The sequence below is a fragment of the Xylona heveae genome (assembly GCF_001619985.1).
Source record: "Xylona heveae TC161 unplaced genomic scaffold L228scaffold_1, whole genome shotgun sequence".
In the NCBI taxonomy this organism is placed as follows: domain Eukaryota; kingdom Fungi; phylum Ascomycota; class Xylonomycetes; order Xylonales; family Xylonaceae; genus Xylona; species Xylona heveae.
The window spans coordinates 518,674-536,629 of NW_017264193.1; the positions used below are offsets into that span (position 1 = coordinate 518,674).

The window sequence follows — 17,956 nt, forward strand, 5'->3', positions numbered from 1 at the left end:
AGATTATTTTGCTTCTCAATTGCTTCATCCGCCGCATCTCCATCCCATTCGACGGTAATCTTGCTCCACTGCCTGATCGGCCGGTCTATTGGGTAGAGCGCGGAAAAGACAAGCCAACACTTCGCTGTGTCGGTTTTCCTATCACGAAAATACGGTCGAAAAGTTCTTGATTCGAGGATTGTACCGGCTGCAACTCTCGATAATCGATAAGAACTTTTTCAGCCTCTAGTTGTCGCATTGTCCACGAGAGAGTGACGCCGAAACAACTTTCGAATCATTGTGCACTACCTGTGTATGCTGCTCTTCTATTTGACAATTCGCATTTTACCAGAAGAATAAACCTCTATCGCCCGCTAAGACGCTTCGTGGTGGGATCAATCTTTGAAGATGCCGCGCAAGGCCATGTATGTTATTATCGATCTACATCTACTAGCATATGAGAGAGTTGATACTGATGGATTTTGTCCAGTGATTCTCGCATTCCGGCACTGATCCGCAATGGCGTACAGGTAAGCGGTTAATTCTAAGGACGTCGGAAGGAATTCATTTGTTAATGCGCTTTGGTGTCATAGGAGAAGAAGCGAAGTTTCTTCGTCGTCGTCGGAGATCGTGCCAAGGATGTCATTGTTCACTTGCACTATATAATGTCCAGCGTGGACGTCAAGCAGAACAAGTCGGTTCTGTGGGCCTACAAAAACAAGCTTCTCGGGTTCACGAGGTACGCAACTTTAAACCTTCATTCGGAGAACGTGCGGTTGATGAGCACCCGCTGACGATTATTCTAGTCACCGAAAGAAGCGGGAGGCGAAGATTAAGAAGGAGATCAAACGAGGTATCCGTGACGCCGACACCGACGATCCATTCGAGCTTTTCGTTTCGCTACACAACATTCGTTATGTATACTACAAGGAGACGGACAAGATTCTCGGTAACACGTACGGCATGTGCGTGCTGCAGGACTTTGAGGCTCTGACGCCCAACCTGCTCGCGAGGACAGTGGAGACTGTAGAGGGTGGTGGTCTAGTCATCCTCCTCTTGAAGGGCATGAACAGCTTGAAGCAACTCTACACGCTGTCGATGGATGTTCACTCAAGATACCGGACAGAGGCCCACGACGATGTGGTTGGTCGATTCAATGAACGGTTTATTCTCTCGCTCGGTAGCTGCGACTCTTGTCTTGTGGTGGACGATGAGTTGAACGTTCTGCCCATCTCCGGAGGCAAGAATGTAAAGGCTCTTCCGCCTCCGGATCCTGAAGAAGAGAAAGCATCATCCTCGAAAAAGGAGCTTGAGAGCATCAAAGAGAGTCTTGCCGATACCCAGCCAGTTGGCTCTCTGCTCACGCTTGCGAAAACGACAGACCAGGCAAAGGCGTTGCTTACATTTGTGGACGCCATCGCTGAGAAGACGTTGCGGAGCACCGTCACATTGACTGCAGCCCGTGGTCGAGGAAAGTCTGCGGCCCTCGGTGTTTCAATTGCAGCTGCCATTGCGCACGGTTACAGCAACATTTTCATCACATCTCCGAGCCCAGAAAATTTGAAGACTCTGTTCGAGTTTGTGTTCAAGGGTTTCGACGCCCTGGGCTACCTCGACCACGTTGACTATACCATCATCCAATCCACCAATCCCGCTTTCAACAAGGCGATCGTTCGCGTCAACGTCCACCGACAGCACCGTCAGACGATTCAATACATCCAGCCTGAGGATGCTTACACATTGGGCCAAGCTGAGCTGCTTGTTATCGATGAGGCAGCTGCAATCCCTCTTCCATTGGTGAAAAAGCTGATGGGTCCTTACCTTGTCTTCATGGCTTCTACCATCAACGGTTATGAAGGTACCGGTCGTTCGCTATCCTTGAAGCTGATCCAGCAACTCCGAGAGCAGGCTCGGGGCGGCGCGAAGCTCAGCAATGCCGACGACGGCGATGTTGCCGACAGATCGACCGGAAAGCCTGCAAAGGATGGAAGCCAAAACATTACGGGTGGTCGATCCCTTCGTGAGATTACGCTTTCGGAGCCTATCCGATATGCGCCTGGCGATTCTGTTGAAGGATGGCTCAACAAACTGCTCTGCCTGGATGCAACTCTCCCCAAGGCCAAGAGAAATACACAAGGCTGCCCTCATCCATCGCAGTGCCAGCTTCTCCACGTCAACCGCGACACCCTCTTCTCCTTCCACCCCGTCTCTGAGAAGTTCCTCCAACAGATGATGGCACTCTATGTGGCTAGTCACTACAAGAACTCCCCCAACGACCTCCAGCTCATGTCCGACGCTCCAGCCCACCAGCTGTTCGTCCTCGTTCCCCCCGTCGAAGAAAACAGCCCTCGTCTTCCCGAGCCTCTCTGCGTTGTCCAACTCGCTCTGGAAGGCCGCATCAGCAAGGAGAGCGTACTCAGCAGCCTGAGCAGGGGACAGCGCGCCGGCGGTGATCTCATTCCCTGGCTTGTCAGCCAGCAATTCCAGGACGAGGATTTTGCCGGTCTGTCTGGTGCTCGAGTTGTGCGCATCGCGACCAACCCCGAGTACATTGGCATGGGTTACGGCTCTCGCGCCCTGGAACTTCTCATTGACTTTTATGACGGCAAATTTGCCAGTCTTTCCGAAGACGACGCCCCCGTCAACGAAGAAATGCCGCGTGTCACCGACGACGAATTGGCCAACGCAAGTCTGCTCGACGACAATGTCAAGGTCCGAGACATTCACACGATGCCGCCTCTCTTTGCCAAGCTCTCAGAGCGCAAACCCGAAGGCCTCGACTACCTTGGCGTCAGCTACGGCCTGACCAGCTCGCTGCACCGGTTCTGGAAGCGCGCATCCTTTGTGCCCGTGTATCTCCGCCAGACCGCCAACGAGCTGACTGGCGAGCACACGTGCGTCATGCTGCGCACTCTCGAGAATGGCGCAGACCCGACATGGCTGGGTGCCTTTGCACGGGACTACCACAAGCGTTTCCTCTCTCTTTTGTCCTACCAATTCCGACACTTCCCCTCGATTCTCGCGCTCAGCATCGACGAGTCCGCCTCTGCGGGCGAGAAACTCGACGAGTCCACCCTCGTGCAGCCGCTCACCAAGGCCGAGCTCGATGCCGTCTTCTCTCCGTTCGACCTCAAACGTCTCGACAGCTACGCCAACAACATGCTCGACTACCACGTCATTCTCGACATGGTTCCCATCATTGCAGGCTTATACTTCTCCGGCCGCCTCAAGCAATCCCTCAAGCTGTCTGGCGTGCAGACTTCGATCCTCTTGGCTATCGGTCTGCAGCGCAAAGTCCTCGAGGATGTCGAAAAGGAGCTGAACCTCCCTTCATCTCAGCTACTTGCCATGTTCATCAAGATTGTCCGCAAGATATCCTCTCACTTCCGTGCCCTCGTCGAGGGCGCCGTCGCAGAGACCCTGCCAGATGCCGAAGCCGGCAAGACTCGCGACGGCTTGTCCGCTGCGCATGACGACGAGCAGGCCATTGATGGCGACGAGCGCTTCGCTCCTCTTGCAATGTCCTTGGATCAAGAACTCAAGGACGAGGGCGATGCCGTGAACCGGGAATTGAGAGAGAAGCAACGTGCTCTGATTGACTCTCTGCCTTTGGATCGGTAAGTTGTCTGTTCATTTTCTTCCCTTGGTCGTCTCGCCTCTTCATTTAATTCTTCATCTCTCCTCCCTTCCCCTGGTCATCTCTCCTCTCTTGTTATAATACCAGTCCCGTTCTAACATCTACCTTCCCCAACTCCAGGTATGAAATCTCCAACAACGACGACCCTGCATGGGCCGAAGCCGAGCGTCAGATCCGTCGCACCGGCGCCAGCGGTGCCAACGGCGCTAGCACCACTATCAGCGTCAAGTCTAGCAAACCGTCTGCCTCTTCCTCTGCTGCGAAGCGCAAGGCCGGCGATGTCGTTGCGCAAGTCGCGCAGGAAGCAGACACGCATGCTTCGAAGAAGAGCAAGAAGAAGTCGAGGTAAATTGGTCATTGGTCATGATTAGCTAAAAAGAAGCCTGCATAGGAGTGAGGAAGGGACTCCTTAAAAGTTTGAGAATAAAAGGCGTTTTTTCTTTCTCCTTTTTACTTTTCTTCAATGAGGGCGTTTTACAATTTTATTTGCATTGTATTGTGCTTATCGACACATATTAAGCACTACCGCTTTGCTGCTGGTGCTATTCATCGACTCATTATCATCGTATTGTTTTATTATTTGATTATTTGATTATTTTGTCAGTTTTTCAATTTGTCATTTTGTCATTTATCTGGCGTTTCAATCTACGTTTGAACTGTTGGGCAAGTTCTTTAGTCCCTAGTACCGACGTCTGTCGAGGGTCCTGACTCCTTTATCTTTTGTCCCCTCTCGAATGTCTTTTCTTTTGGCATGTTGCATGCTAGATAGTTGATACAATCATATAAACTTCTCTATATATCATGATTCATTAGTCAATGTTTATTATTCATTAGAAAATGATACGACTAGACTTCAATCACAACCTTTAACCTTGTAAAGTTGTATGCCTTTCGTGATGTTTGCCTTCCTCAATGAATCAATTGTTTGATGTCTCGTTGGTTCGTACTGCACTACTGCGTTCTAGATATACATTTACTCCCTAAGAAGAGAAAAAGAGAAAAGTGAAAAGTGAAAGAGAAAACGTACAATGTCCAGTATATAGGTGCCTGACCTATAAACTATGAACCAAACGGCCAAATAACCATAGAATACAAAAATAAAGGAGGGTCCGAGGGACGGATGAATGAACGGATAATACGTTCGATAAAAATATCAAATCAAATCAAATCAAGATGTCAAATAATATTATTAGAATATGATAAATAAAAGTGTACAGAGTCACAGAGTCACAGAGTCACAGACTTACAGAGTCACAGAATACAGAGACATTCATTCTCCATTCGCGGGATATTGGGACGGACTCGGCGAGGCTTAAAAATTAAAAAACTCAAGAGTCTAAAGGAGAAAGGAGAAAGGAGAGACGATGGAGATGGAGATGGAGATGCTACGAAGTATTAGATATACCATATTACATACGGTATTTTGATAGTGTTGTAATGGGCTTATAATAAAATAAGAATAAAAAAAAATAAAAAAATAAAAAAATATAAATCCGAAGCAAAAGCGAAAACAAAAGAAAACAAAATAAACGTCATCCGGAGTCTGCTGTACAAAATCATACGACATTGTAAATTAAAAGAGTTATCTAAACCCACGGACCACGGTATCTTGGCGCGGACAATGACATGGCACGGGAGTTAACTACAGCATGGGACCCATCTCCGAGTCTCAATCTCGCGACTACTCAAAGATGAAAAGATGAAAAAACGAAAAAAAAAAAAATTATGAAATAAAATGAAATAAATTAATTTAATTGTATTGTCGCCAAGGATAGCATGGCATATGTCATCCAAATATATGGTAAACTACCTGCATCTAGGACAAGGATCGCGGGTATTGACGGCCGCGGGAAGAACACAGAGGGGGTAAACGAGAAAGAGAAAGCGGACAAGGTAAGAATAAGAGAAAAGAAAAGGGAATTAGAAAAAAAAGTAGAGCCGTCGGATAGTTCCGAGGCGTGGCCCAAGGCAGGAATTGGCAGGGATCAAGGATGCTCAAATTTTCCTGAAGCAGGCCCTGGCGGCGGGGGCTGTCAAATGATGAAATACACATGTGTCAACGATATCACATGTCCCGGGCAGTCATATCTGCAAGAGCCCAAGGGGAACCCTGTTTCCCATGGAGTAATGTTTTTGTCGTCTCGCGCGAGTTTTCGGGGATGGTGCCTGAAGAGCCTCGAAGCTTCGAAATAATCTTTATTCAAAAGCGCTCCGGGACTTCCCTGTGGCAGGAAATGGTGACGGGCCTTTGTGGCGAGGCCAACGTGGCTGCAAGGGATCCTCTGATCGGTATCGTGAGCGTCAAAGCATTACGTATTTGCGTATTTCCTTGATGCCTGATCAACAGAATCGACCATTCGGTGACCATGGACCAGGGCTCTCAAGGACGACATTTGAGACTCAAATTCGCTTTTAGTCGGCATTTGATTCTGGTGTGCCGAGGTACGACAGAACTTTTTGGGAGGGAAAATTATCCACCCCTGCATCAGTCATTGGGGGAGAAAAAAATTTCTCGAATGAAAGAGTTCAGCTTGGCTTATTGGCAGGTTTCGAGCATCTTGCGCAGCACGCCAAGCAACGTGCCATTTTCTAGAGCGGCGGCCACACGTTCCTTGTCGCCAAGCTGCTTGTTGACTTGGTCGCCGGTACTGTGCGTGCCCTCCTTGATGCGAACGTCGACTCGGAATCGAGGTGGTAAAGCTTGTTCAAGTCGGACGCGGACACCCAGGCCAATCACCGTTGCCAAGGAGCAGTGAGTAATAGTCGGTGTGATTTCGACAAGGACGGTGCGCATGCGCGATGAAGCTGAGGAACCAGCAGCTGGCACAATGTGGATGTCGGGCAAGTTGACCACGGCAAGGGAACCCAGACTAAGTGGGTGTTCGGGATCCGAGATTGTGGATATCAAATCTGTTGGTTCCAAAGGGAAAACTGTCAACTGACTGTGCTATTTGGCAAAGATTTTGGGGAGAAAAAGTATATGCGAAGCAACGCAACGTGAACCATGTCCATCGCAACGCTAGCTAAGACCAGCTCAGTGCATGACTCACCATAAACCTCTTGTTCATCAATGGGCTCTGCGAGCTCGTCGCTGTCCGAGTTCAGGTCCGACGAAGACGAGCTGAATGAGCGTGAAAGTCCGCTGTCTGTCGCAGCGGTGGCAAAAGGATCATTGTAATCGGCAGGGACAATGTCGTCGAAGAGGAATGAACGCGGCTTGCCAGTGGCGGAATGCGACGAAAGCCGGCGACGCGTAGGCAGGTCTGCCGCGTTCAGGATAGTCGGATTCGCGTTGTCAGCCATGTCGCTATGAACAATTTGTGTCTAGTGAAGCTGAAATTCGTCAAGTCCCCTTGCTTTCGATGTTTTCTGGAGTCGTATGATGACTTGACGTTACGTCAAAGATCAAGAGACAGTGTGTGCAGGACTTCGGCGTGAAGAATATCCGACGTTACCCTTTGCGCCAAGAAATTGATGAAAAATTAAAATATGTAATCAGGACCAATGGCTGGAACGTCTCTAGACTGGATGCTTGCAATGTCAAGGGCAATGACAAATTTGGGCCTAAGAGGACTTTGAAGATGGTGTGGGAAGTTGGTGGAGGGGCAAGCTTGGGTGTTTTAGTCGGACTTTGGGAGTGCCGCGGAGAAAAGTCAAGGAAAAATGAACGTGGGGCTCTGCGGCTAGTGAGAATGACTTGAGTGGCGGTGGCTGAGGCTGAGCTTGCGGCTAATGTCTTGGGTCGTGCCCGTCGGCATGGCCGATCCGACTTGACCCTTTTTTGGTCCCCCCTTGAATGCATGGATTCCCCGAGAATCATCCATTAAATGATTAAAATTGTCGAAAAATAGGTTTTCGGCATGCACGATGAAGCAATTCCATCTAATCAAGAACCAATGGTATCGACCAGATACCAGAAGTTTCGCTACGTTCAGCTCATCGGAGAACAATTGTGATGCACCCGGCAAATGACAACTCCCATGCTAAAATCCTTAATGACAAAAATGTCGGTATTGCTGCATCAGTAATGTATACTTCTTCACACGTGGTTGAAGGGTGACGTTGCATCTGTTCAAAGCCAGTTTTTTCAAGTCAGTCACAGAATGATCAAAGTATCTGCTGCGGTTTGAGTAGCGTCCAGGCCCGACGATAGTAAACAGAACCGTTGCATACCACTCTGCCGGGTTTCCATCTAAATCCCACCTGGGATAACTGTGTCTTTGTGTCGAATTATTTGCCCAGCCTTATGACCTACCTTAGCTAAATGGACTCATCCTTCATCCCCGGCTTTCCGTCTCCATCCTCCCTCCGGAATATGGAGCGGATTACCGAACGGCTGGCCGAAGAAGGGCGAAACCGCAAGAGAAGGCCGTGTAAGGGGCCGCGTGTGGCCTGACCCATCGCAGCTGTAGAGGGTGGAGAATCAAGCTTTTTTTGCTCGACCAGGCCGCAAAGTAATGTCACAATTTGGACCGACTCATGTATGCTCGCAGTCCCGGGTCATTGTTACCCCGTATATCATCCCGGCGCCCTTAGACAACACTTCTTCTTCGTCCTCTATCTGTTTCCCATGTTTGGCATTGGAAGATGGTCATAGACCTTGGTCGAACAGGAAATATGAGCAATGGACGTTTATCAATTTTGTTGGGAAACGAGCAATGGTTGGTCTAATGTCCAAATGCTGAGCGCGATATTATCATCCTTGTGTTTCATCTGGTCAATATTGCCCTTTGCACCTGTTGGATTGCTTGTCGTTTGGCCGAGGTTCAGCAACACTGAGAATTAAATGAATAGTAATCATGAATAATCGACGACTAATACCATCCCTGTATTGTAGTGAGTAGTGCCCTGCGCTGGATGATTCCCCACATCGCGCCAGACCCAGACTCGCTTTCGGCTCGGGATTCGCCAGCGGTCAACCAGTGGAGTGCCTCGAGGACGCACCTACCTGACCTGGACAAATGGTCATTTGACGATGAACGTCCGAGCCGTGCAAGGCATCATCCTTCTTCACCTTCATGATGTCGTTCCGCCATATGATTTGCCGACTACAACTCGGTTCTGGTTAGGTCGACCCTCATTCCCTTGCATCTTGACAAGGAAAACGTAAACAGCCTGCCCTTTCATCTACGTAAAGCCGTTCGATACTGAGCCAGTTCCACGGTCGTGATTCACTGATACTCGTACCGAGGAAATCATTCAGGGGCAATTGGCAACATCCCCGGTAGCTTTAGAGACAGCAGCTGAGTGACTTTGAAGAAAAAATTCCCGAAACTGAGAAATTATCATCTGAGATTGCGAGGGATGGCATTCAGTGCAGCCCCAAACCTCTTCTCGATGCCCCGAGGAAAATCGACAACTGCTTTTGATATTCCATGCCTAGGCCAACAATTAAAATATTGCCTGTTTCCTCAATATCATATTGTAACAAGATCATCCATGATGCTGTCACTGTCAATTTGAACCCTTTATGATAGAACCATGTTCCTTCCCAAGACTGAGTATGATGGGATCGATGGTTCGCGATTTGATGGAAAAACTATCAATTCCGAAACTTTAGCGCTTCGTGTCTGAGAGAGCAAAACCCGACGCTTAGCAAATGTATCCCGAGCGAGGCCGAGCCGTCTGGCCGCGACAAGAGCAATCGTAATCACGCTCTACGGAGCGGGGATACAGCCGATCATGACAGCTAGGTCCACCAGCCGGTTCGACGCGAGATCGTCGTAATTGGAACGTTTAGTTGACCAGCAACTCCAGACGATGGCATTTCTTCCCCTGAAATGGGCGAATGAGCGGAATATACCGCCCTGGGTTTTCAACGACAATTGGCCCCGAACATTCATCATATTCATGTTTCATTGACTGTGGATTGACATGAGACCAGTGGGAATGTTTCACTTGAAATTTCGAGAGCTGAAGTCAATTTTTGATGGAAAGTGTATCTTTGATGAAAGATGAAGCTTATGTGATCTTTGTGGTGCAAGTGTCGTAAAAAATGAAATGAGCGTCGGGTCGTCGGCTTAAGTTGGGGATCATGGGAGGGCCATGGAACGTTCCAAGCAGCTACCCAAATTAGCCAAGCCATCTGGCACAGCCAAATACGCGAATGAAGCCTCGCTCAACGTCAGCTATAATGGGATATCATTGTGAGTCTCACGGTGCTATTGCCGGCCTTACCGAGAATCAAACGAAATCGAATTCTCGAATTCGATGTTTCAAGAAACCTAAGACGGGACCTGACGAGATGACGAGAATCATTCCATTTCCTATGCATTCAGTGATAGCAATCAAATGTAAATGGTCACTTGGTTGGATCAGTCAAAAGCGACAGCAGCATGATGCGCTCACAGGTTTTGCCTATAGTATTCGAGACCCTCTGTGCAAATTACAGATGGTAAGCACCAGTCATTCAACGATTGGAATCAAAGTTCAACATGCAAGCTGGCCAAGAAGATGAAATGCAATGACGCTTTTTGATTCGCCCACGCCACAAACGTGGTGATCCAAGGACTTTTCTCAGCCTTCACAATGTCGCGGCAACTCCCGCACGCCGTATCCTGGTAGACACGATCCTTGGAAAATGGGTGCAGGGGAAGGGTCATCTAACTCACTATTAAAGCACTTTCTGAAGAGAGGGCCTGGGGCGCGCCCTTCACCATGACTTCTCTGAGTTCAGAAAGTGTTGCTGAATGGGTGCCTGCGAGGAGTCGGAATGGCCGGGGGGGAAGGGGGAGGGAGGAAGGTAAAAGAGGGGACTGATGGATGACCCGCATCATTAGGAAGTCGGGAAAAGGCTTGGCTTCGAGTTCGTCGTGGGATAACGCGCGACCTAAGCAAAGCAACGATCCCTCGCTCGTAATGGCCATTGCGAACGGGGTTCAAATTCAGCGGCCCCATGCCTAAGTGGACCCTATAACCCGCGAGAATTGTCTCGTTTTCCTGAATTGAACGACTCGCACTTGAGCATGTTCTCCTATCTCGTAACCTCGCCACTATGACAGGTTGAATGGATTCAACATTCAATTTGCTGCATATCTTACACTGTTTCTGCCGAGCTTGCGTTCCCAAACTTTGGCCCCTGCAGGTACGGGACGTTTTGGCACGGATGGCCCACGTAAACATGCAGGAATTTCCTAGAGAGTATCTCCCTACAGCGCGAGTCGGGTATGTGACCAGAGCCAAAATCTTCCAAGTAATGCAACTTTAGACTGAAACTCAACTGGCCTGCATTGACTGTGTCCTGCGGGATCAGCCCTGCATGGAAACGCACTCATCACAAGAGCTGGGCTTTGCTGCGTGCTGGTTATGTATAACGTGCAGTATAACCATGCACGCTGTTTCGAAAACAAGAAGTCCCATTGGATCGATTTTCCAACTAAAAATTTATGCTCAGGGATCTGTCAGGAGGAAGGAGGAAAAGGAAAGTTGGAAGTAAAACTCAAAAAGTTGCGGAGGATTGACACACAAAGCTAACATCGTCATTGGTGCCTCATGTAATGGCCATGGTTTGGCGTCATGTCTAGTCCAATGTCTTTTCGATGTCGTTGCAATCAAAGACAATGGAGACAGAGGTGTGATAGTCTTTGCGGCTGCTATGCGCAATTCTCCTTTGCAACGAAGTTAAGTTCATCACTCTGTGCGTAAGATCCAGAAGAATTTTAGACGTCCGATTGCAATGAATCGATGGCGCTCTGAAAAGCAAAACCCTCCTAGCAGTGGGAGATCGTATCAGTCGACTTTAGGGGAACGAAAACGTTCTCACGCTCAATGGGAAGCACAGACTTGGTCGTCCCAGGCTAGCTTAGCAGTAACCAAAGAGTAACCAAAGACCGGTTCTCAGGGATCGCAATGGCGCGCTCATCTTCGATCGGCGCCCACGCAAGTGTCTCTTCGTGTCATACCGGGCGACGAAAAAAGTTCGCCTGGTTCAAAAAGTAGTGGGATACCTCTCCACTACATCCATCGATCTGCACCGAGCACTAACGCCCCTCCCAGCAAAGCACCTAGGATCGCTAGTCGTTGTCCAACTGCCACTTGCACATGCCGAAGTACTCCGTTGACAGTCCTGTGCCACTGGTGGCCTTTCGATCCCACCCGTCTACAGACGAGAATCTTGTGCTTTATCGACAAGACCCTTTGAACAACGGGTGCCTGAATGGTACTGGATGAACCCAAAATGCACCGTCACCCAACGCATCTTTCAGCACCTTAGTTGACGTAACAGCGCTGATTCGGACAGTTGTGTGACCTAGGTATGTACCGTATCAACCACGCGCATTACCTAAATTTATATAGTAAAGAGAGCGCAATGCATCGCCAAGGGCGCGGCCAGAAGGGCTGAGCCATGGGTTGGAGATGTTGCTGAGCGGGTTTTTTCCCTTGCCTTTTTGTGTGCTGACGGCGTTGTTGTTCTTAACCCCGAGCTCTGGTTATCATGCATGGTAAAGTTTGGTAGAGATGACGCCCCATCCTGTTCCCTCCTGTTGCGAGCGCTTGGAATTGCCATCTTGCGAATTAAGCTGTGAGCACTTTCTCCTGGTTCGCCCGAAGGACCCAGCTGATTCGAGCTGGTGTGGTTGAGCACGAAAAGATGCTAGATCCCTCCATCACCCTTTTTGGTGCGGAAGGCGGCCGTCCATCTTGCCCCTTGAACTGTCATCGCTGAACTCCACTGTCAGTGCCACTATCCATTGCTACCACAACCCACCTACCGCCTCGGCTTTCCAGTGTGGCGTTGCTTGCTAGACTAGCTGGGTCAACTTTGAAACTGAAGCATGCTTCTCCATGACCCTGCCCGTGCTATGACATGCCACGAAACCTTCCGGGCCGGCGTGGGACGCTTTTTGCGATTCATAGTCGTAGCCCAATTCGTACTGAAAAAAAGTCGAGACCTATCCAGAAATACTGGACCTTCTACCTTTCCACAATTCCATCTCCTTCTCTATTTTGCCCCCCCTCCCCTCCCCCACCAGATCCGCTCGGGACAGGATTGCTGCGCGACCCTTCCGAATCATAGCGTCTCTCTGCTCTTCATCATCGTCTGACGTACTATCGGGGTCAACTCTCTGCTCCACTTGACTTTCTCTCGTCTGCGCTTAACTTAACCATCCATTAAACCTACCGCTTCGCGGATCTCCCGACCATCCGAGCTAACCCTCCCGACCGTTTGTTATTTCCAAGCCCTTCGCCTTTTCATTTTCAGTCTGGGCTCTTTGCGCCGAATTTCCGTTCTCCACGACGAGAATTTCCAATCAGCGGGTCGCGTGACTTCATTCTTAGAGAGCCAACTGCCTTATTGGCAAATCCAAGCGATTGCGACAGGGGCGGCCGATTTCTTCGTTGTTGTTATTGTTCTTGTGGTTTTGCCTGATCGTAGCATCATCGTTACTTGGTATTGGACAGCGACCCCCATTGACGCGGCAGAATCGGAACGCGTCCGGTATAATATCGCCACCAAGCTACCCAGGGAGAGAAAGAGAGAAAGGAAGAAAGAAAGAAAAAGTAAATTGACTATTCGAGTATCAAGGAAAAAGGCCAAACTTATCTGTTTGGGACCCAGAGGTTTTGCCAAATTGGTCGACTGAGACGAACGCGGTGCGGGGCATCTTCGTCACACCTGATCCATTAACTCTATACACTTTTCTTCCTCATCAACTTGCTAGCTGCTAAGACGAGCGTCTGCTGAGGCTCGAGGCTTTGGAAAGACGGTAGTTGTCTGCTGGCAGACGGGAAGTTGCGCCGCAGAGCTCCTTGGTCTCTGCGCCACCACCTACTTTTGTTTGCATTCAAGCGGAAGCTTTGTCTGTTTTTATCTCTCTAACGTCAACTTGATGGCGGGGGATCCTGGAGGTCGTCCGCTATTGCCTCAAACCACGCAAATGCGAACGTTTTCATTTGCCCCGCCAAATTTTGGGCCTCGAGAGAACCAAAAGAGTATGTCGCAAGCAGTGTTTCTTTCCCGTTCCATACATCCATCCTTGACATTACTTAGGTGTCCACAAGTCGGAAAGCTGACAACTATGTTATCATTAGACTATGTCTTTGTTGACGAGCATAATCGTCACAAGAGGTTAAAAGGCAAGTGTGTTCCTTCCCATTAAATACCGGATCATGCATTCTAACCATTACCAAAAGTAATGCGGGCGTGTGAGGGCTGCAGACGACGGAAAATCAAATGTGATGCCGCGACCACGAACAGCTGGCCTTGTTCCGCATGCATTCGTTTGAAACTCCAATGCGTTCCACCTACAGTAGTCTATGAAAAGGACTACACTGCACACCCACCAACCAGTGACATTGAAAGAGTCGTAGATCTCGAAACTTCTAGTGGAAGTGGAGATGACGACAGTCAACATCGGCCATCGATTAGCCAGCAACTCAGCAGTGGGAGTGAACACCCCGGTTATCCAGACCAGCTTCCTTATGGTGATGATCCAAGGCTCTATCAAACCGCCCAGTATCTTGAGCAAGCAGATTTGCCCCCAGGAATACCATATGCTGGGGTGGATGTCTCTCGTATGGGCTTTCAAGAAGTACCATACCAGCCGCAAGCAATGTTCCCGACCCCGCCAGGTCCGACATTGCCATCTAGTCAAGCCTCAGACGCGTGGTCGGGTGAGCGATATGGCTCTGGTGATCTCAGCGAGGCTTTAGGGGAATTAAAGATTGATGAGAGCGGACTTGGTAGGGATTGCCCTTAAAACACCCAAACCTTTCTATAAGGTCATTGCTGACGTGTCTTTAGCTCCATACATCTCGCATCAAAAGCGGAGTCTGGCTGAGGCGCCAGCGCTGGAAGAATACGAAATGAACTTACCTACGCTTCCCTCAAGCCCTGGTGATACTGTCAAGATACCGTCCGAGTTTATGCCTACCGATGAGCAGGCATCGGAATATTTTGAATTTTTCTTCGAGAATATTCACCCGTACATTCCTGTCATTAATCGGCCTCTTTTTTACCAGCAATGGCGTACTAGAAAGGACACGATCTCCCCCCTTTTATTAGAAGCAATTTTTGCATGCACTGGACGAATGTCAGCGGACGCATCCGAAGGCATCAAGTGGCTTGCGCTTGCAGGAAGTCTGTACAGCCTAACGTGCACACTAATGGCTTATGGCTAATTTTCTTCAGAACACGCCGATTCTTTTATGGATGTTCCTCGGCTCAGCACTTTGCAGGCTTTGCTCTTGCTTCTCAAAGCTCGGGAGTCCACTCCGAAACGAGGATATTACTATCGATCTTGGATGACGATTGTAAACTTGATAGCGATGGCTAAGGACCTTGGCCTTGATCAGCATTACGAACTCCATCAGGCTGGAGAACCGTGTTCCTCCAGCTACAGCGATTGCGTCACAGGCACGCGCGTTTGGCAGACCTTGTTTGGACTGGAAACCATGATAGGAGGTCCACAAGGTAGGCATTGGCTTTCGAAAACATATGAATTTTGATGCTAATTTTGCAAGGGCGCTTTGATTTTGCCATTGATCCCGAAACCGTTGATATGAGCGTGACGATCCCTGCACGAGGTATAGCAGATCCAGAAGTACAAACTTCCCGCCAATTCACATACCTGGTTCGTGCCATTCACAATGTCCGCCGGATCATCAGCATTTACGGGCGAATTCGAAAAAGGAAGGACTGGGGCCATGATCCGGAGCTTGTTCAAATGAACCCGATATTTGCAGCCTGGATAGATGAACTTCCACAAGATCTTCAAGTCGTTTACCCAGCCGATGGCTCTCCGCCGTGGCTGCGCTCGCATTTCGTTGGAAACCTTCATTCCTATTACAACTTGAGCGTCATCATGCTTCATCGACCTCAGCTAGCCTCCCCGGGCGCCCGACCTACGGACCAGTCATGGAAGGATGAGATGTTGCTGTGCTACTCCGCAGCTAAGAACCTGTGCAAGCTCCAAGAAGCGATACTGAGGGATTATGGTATGCACGGCTTACTATTTATGCTTCGAGGGATCAACTTTACGATATATGCCGTTCTAACGTGCACAATGTTGCATCTGGTCAGCCAAAATTTCCGAGTCTGTTTCCTTAAGCCTGTTGTGCTGACATTTCATATTCAGGTCGCGCTCACCTCGCCTGACCCTGAGATATATTGTGATGCAAAAGACTTTTTCACTCGGCACATGCGAATACTCGAGCAATGCACAACCTCCTGGCCTATGCCCGACATGCGTACTCAGATTGATGCACTTCGTGTGGCCTTCTCAGCGGATGTTACAAAACCTTTCAGTCTGAAACCCAGCTTCCCTTATGGCAGCCCAACGGGTCCGGTAGCGACAAATCCCCTACCTGCCGGTGTTCCTTATAGCGGTCATCCCACCGCCAATGTCCACACCACGATGGCCCCATCAGGACAATCATACATTTCTCATCCAATAACGCCACCGATCTCTACCGCGGATGTCGGCCATGCGGGAGAAGGAGAATCACCCGCTGTCCAATCCCTGGTGATGATGGCATCTGGCCAACGGCATCCAAGTCAACAGACTCCAATCACTAACGCGCCTATGCAAATGGTGGAACCAGTGGGCTGGAATCCGTCGCGTGTCTTTGAGTAAGCTTTCCCGCTTTTCCATCTACCCCTTTCGTCGCCCATGTTTATGATTCTACGTTGGACTTTTGCTGACCTTGAATGTTGTAGTCAATGGAATACCGCTTTTGGTACGACTTCTCCCAACGCTGCTGCCCCTTCCCACTCCTCGCCCTCTCTAAGTGTCTCTTCCACTTCAGGCATCGAATACCCCACCATTCCAAGTGTGATACCGCAGGCAATGGGTCCATCTGGAATGAGTCCCACTCGCCAGGATCAGACAGCTATGGTGCCTCCCGTCAACTACGCAGCTGCTGGTCCTGCATTTATCAGCCCCAGCCAGTGGCAGGATAGCATTGCTAGTCTTTACGAAGCTGGCTATGCTACAAAGAGGCGTTGGGATGCCAGCGTAGATGGAATCGAGCAGGCCTCTAAAAGAAGCCGATAAGCTTTGAAGACGATGAGGAATGGGCCTCAAGAGGGTTGAAGTCAGCGTCATTCAGATTTTTCCACTTTTCAACGACGGCTGTCATTCAAATGGTCAAAGAATAACAACTGCTGGGACGGGCCTCTTGTGTTTTATTACTTTTCTACTTCTCAAAATTTTACACTTAATATCCGTCACCAAGAAACAATTACGACTGCGCAGAACGCTCTCGACTTCAAAAGCCATCTACACTAAGACCAAAGGAAACTCAGATGACACACACATCAAATTTGTTACACCTCATTTGCGCTTGTACTCGCCCTCATTCGCCTGGAGTCAGAGTCATTTAAGTTTGGTGCTCCTCTCTTTACAGTTTCAAAGGAAAAGTGGTGTTTTACGTGTTAAATACTTGGTGCACATTTTTTCCCGCTCTTTCTTGTCTTTGGTGTATTTTCTCATTTGCTCATTTGCTCACTTTAACATCATTTTATAGACTGGGGGGGGGGGGGGGTTTCCCTTTTAAATTTTCATATCCTTTTCTTTCGGGAATGCTTGAGAAGGGACTTGCAGCATATTCCATTGCGCCTGCTATCCGGATTAGTATTGCAGCATTGCTCATTTTGGGAGTTACACCCCGGGATATCAGCATTTTCACGCAAAGCATGGTCTTCTTCCCTCTCGTCCCTCGTTCACATTGCTCCTTCTTTTGTCTAAAAAGCCTTTCATTTTTATTTCATTCTTATATTCTTATTTTTTCTTTTTCCTTTTTTTTCTCTTGCGTTGGACTATACTTGCCGTCATTTCTTTCAAGGATTAGATTTATGAATCTGGATCAGGGTTGGAGCAGGAACTGGGGTCGGAGCAGGAGCTGGAGCTGGAACAGTATTGACATTTCAGGACAAGGGTTTAGATTCTCACTATACCTGGCGTTTTTCTGGTGGCAAAAGAAAATATAAAAGACTTTTTTTGTTTTTTCCTTGAGGGAATTTGGATGCTAGATGGATTTAGTATAAGTTTACTCTGTACTCTATACTACTGTGTATTCTATGATGCAATGCGGGACAGAATGTAAAATATGGTCTGCATTTTTGGTTTTCTATTTTTACATTCAAGTCGTCACAATAGAAATGGATACAATTCCTTTGTTTTTTTTTTTCTCTTTATCTCTTCTTTTTTATCCAATGCACTGTAGAATTTGGGAGCCTTGGAATGGGGACATGGGAAATGTACAATTGTCCTTATATATGTATCCTGATGCATTAAATGACAAAAAATATAGAACGGCTTCTCTTTCTCCACGGAAAAAAAAAAAAAAAAACCGGCAAAGATTCGCATACTCCGGCCCCCATCCTAAGGTAAATAATGG

The 17,956-nt window shown here is 48.6% G+C and overlaps 4 protein-coding genes across 4 annotated transcripts; 3 read left to right on the forward strand and 1 right to left on the reverse strand.

The window, feature by feature from the left end:
- The first annotated feature begins 40 nt into the window (after positions 1–40).
- On the forward strand, positions 41–4,412 carry L228DRAFT_225726 (N-acetyltransferase). Its single transcript, XM_018330393.1, has 5 exons — positions 41–404; positions 470–509; positions 573–718; positions 786–3,596; positions 3,737–4,412. The coding sequence occupies exons 1-5, from the start codon at positions 388–390 to the stop codon at positions 3,963–3,965; spliced, it is 3,243 nt and encodes a 1,080-aa protein (XP_018191593.1). The 5' UTR covers positions 41–387; the 3' UTR covers positions 3,966–4,412.
- A 1,740-nt stretch (positions 4,413–6,152) lies between these two features.
- L228DRAFT_264471 (hypothetical protein) lies at positions 6,153–6,919 on the reverse strand (the record flags this gene model as incomplete). Its single annotated transcript, XM_018334581.1, has 2 exons — positions 6,153–6,526; positions 6,667–6,919. The coding sequence occupies 2 exons, from the start codon at positions 6,917–6,919 to the stop codon at positions 6,153–6,155; spliced, it is 627 nt and encodes a 208-aa protein (XP_018191594.1).
- Positions 6,920–13,446: 6,527 nt separating this feature from the next.
- Positions 13,447–16,611, forward strand: L228DRAFT_264472 (hypothetical protein; the record flags this gene model as incomplete). Its single annotated transcript, XM_018334582.1, has 8 exons — positions 13,447–13,549; positions 13,649–13,697; positions 13,776–14,299; positions 14,361–14,696; positions 14,748–15,029; positions 15,080–15,633; positions 15,694–16,187; positions 16,275–16,611. The coding sequence occupies 8 exons, from the start codon at positions 13,447–13,449 to the stop codon at positions 16,609–16,611; spliced, it is 2,679 nt and encodes an 892-aa protein (XP_018191595.1).
- Positions 16,612–16,875: 264 nt separating this feature from the next.
- L228DRAFT_3581 (hypothetical protein) lies at positions 16,876–17,626 on the forward strand. Its single transcript, XM_018336520.1, has one exon. It carries the CDS (start codon positions 17,139–17,141, stop codon positions 17,544–17,546), a length of 408 nt encoding a protein of 135 aa, XP_018191596.1. The 5' UTR covers positions 16,876–17,138; the 3' UTR covers positions 17,547–17,626.
- The last annotated feature ends 330 nt before the right edge of the window (positions 17,627–17,956 follow it).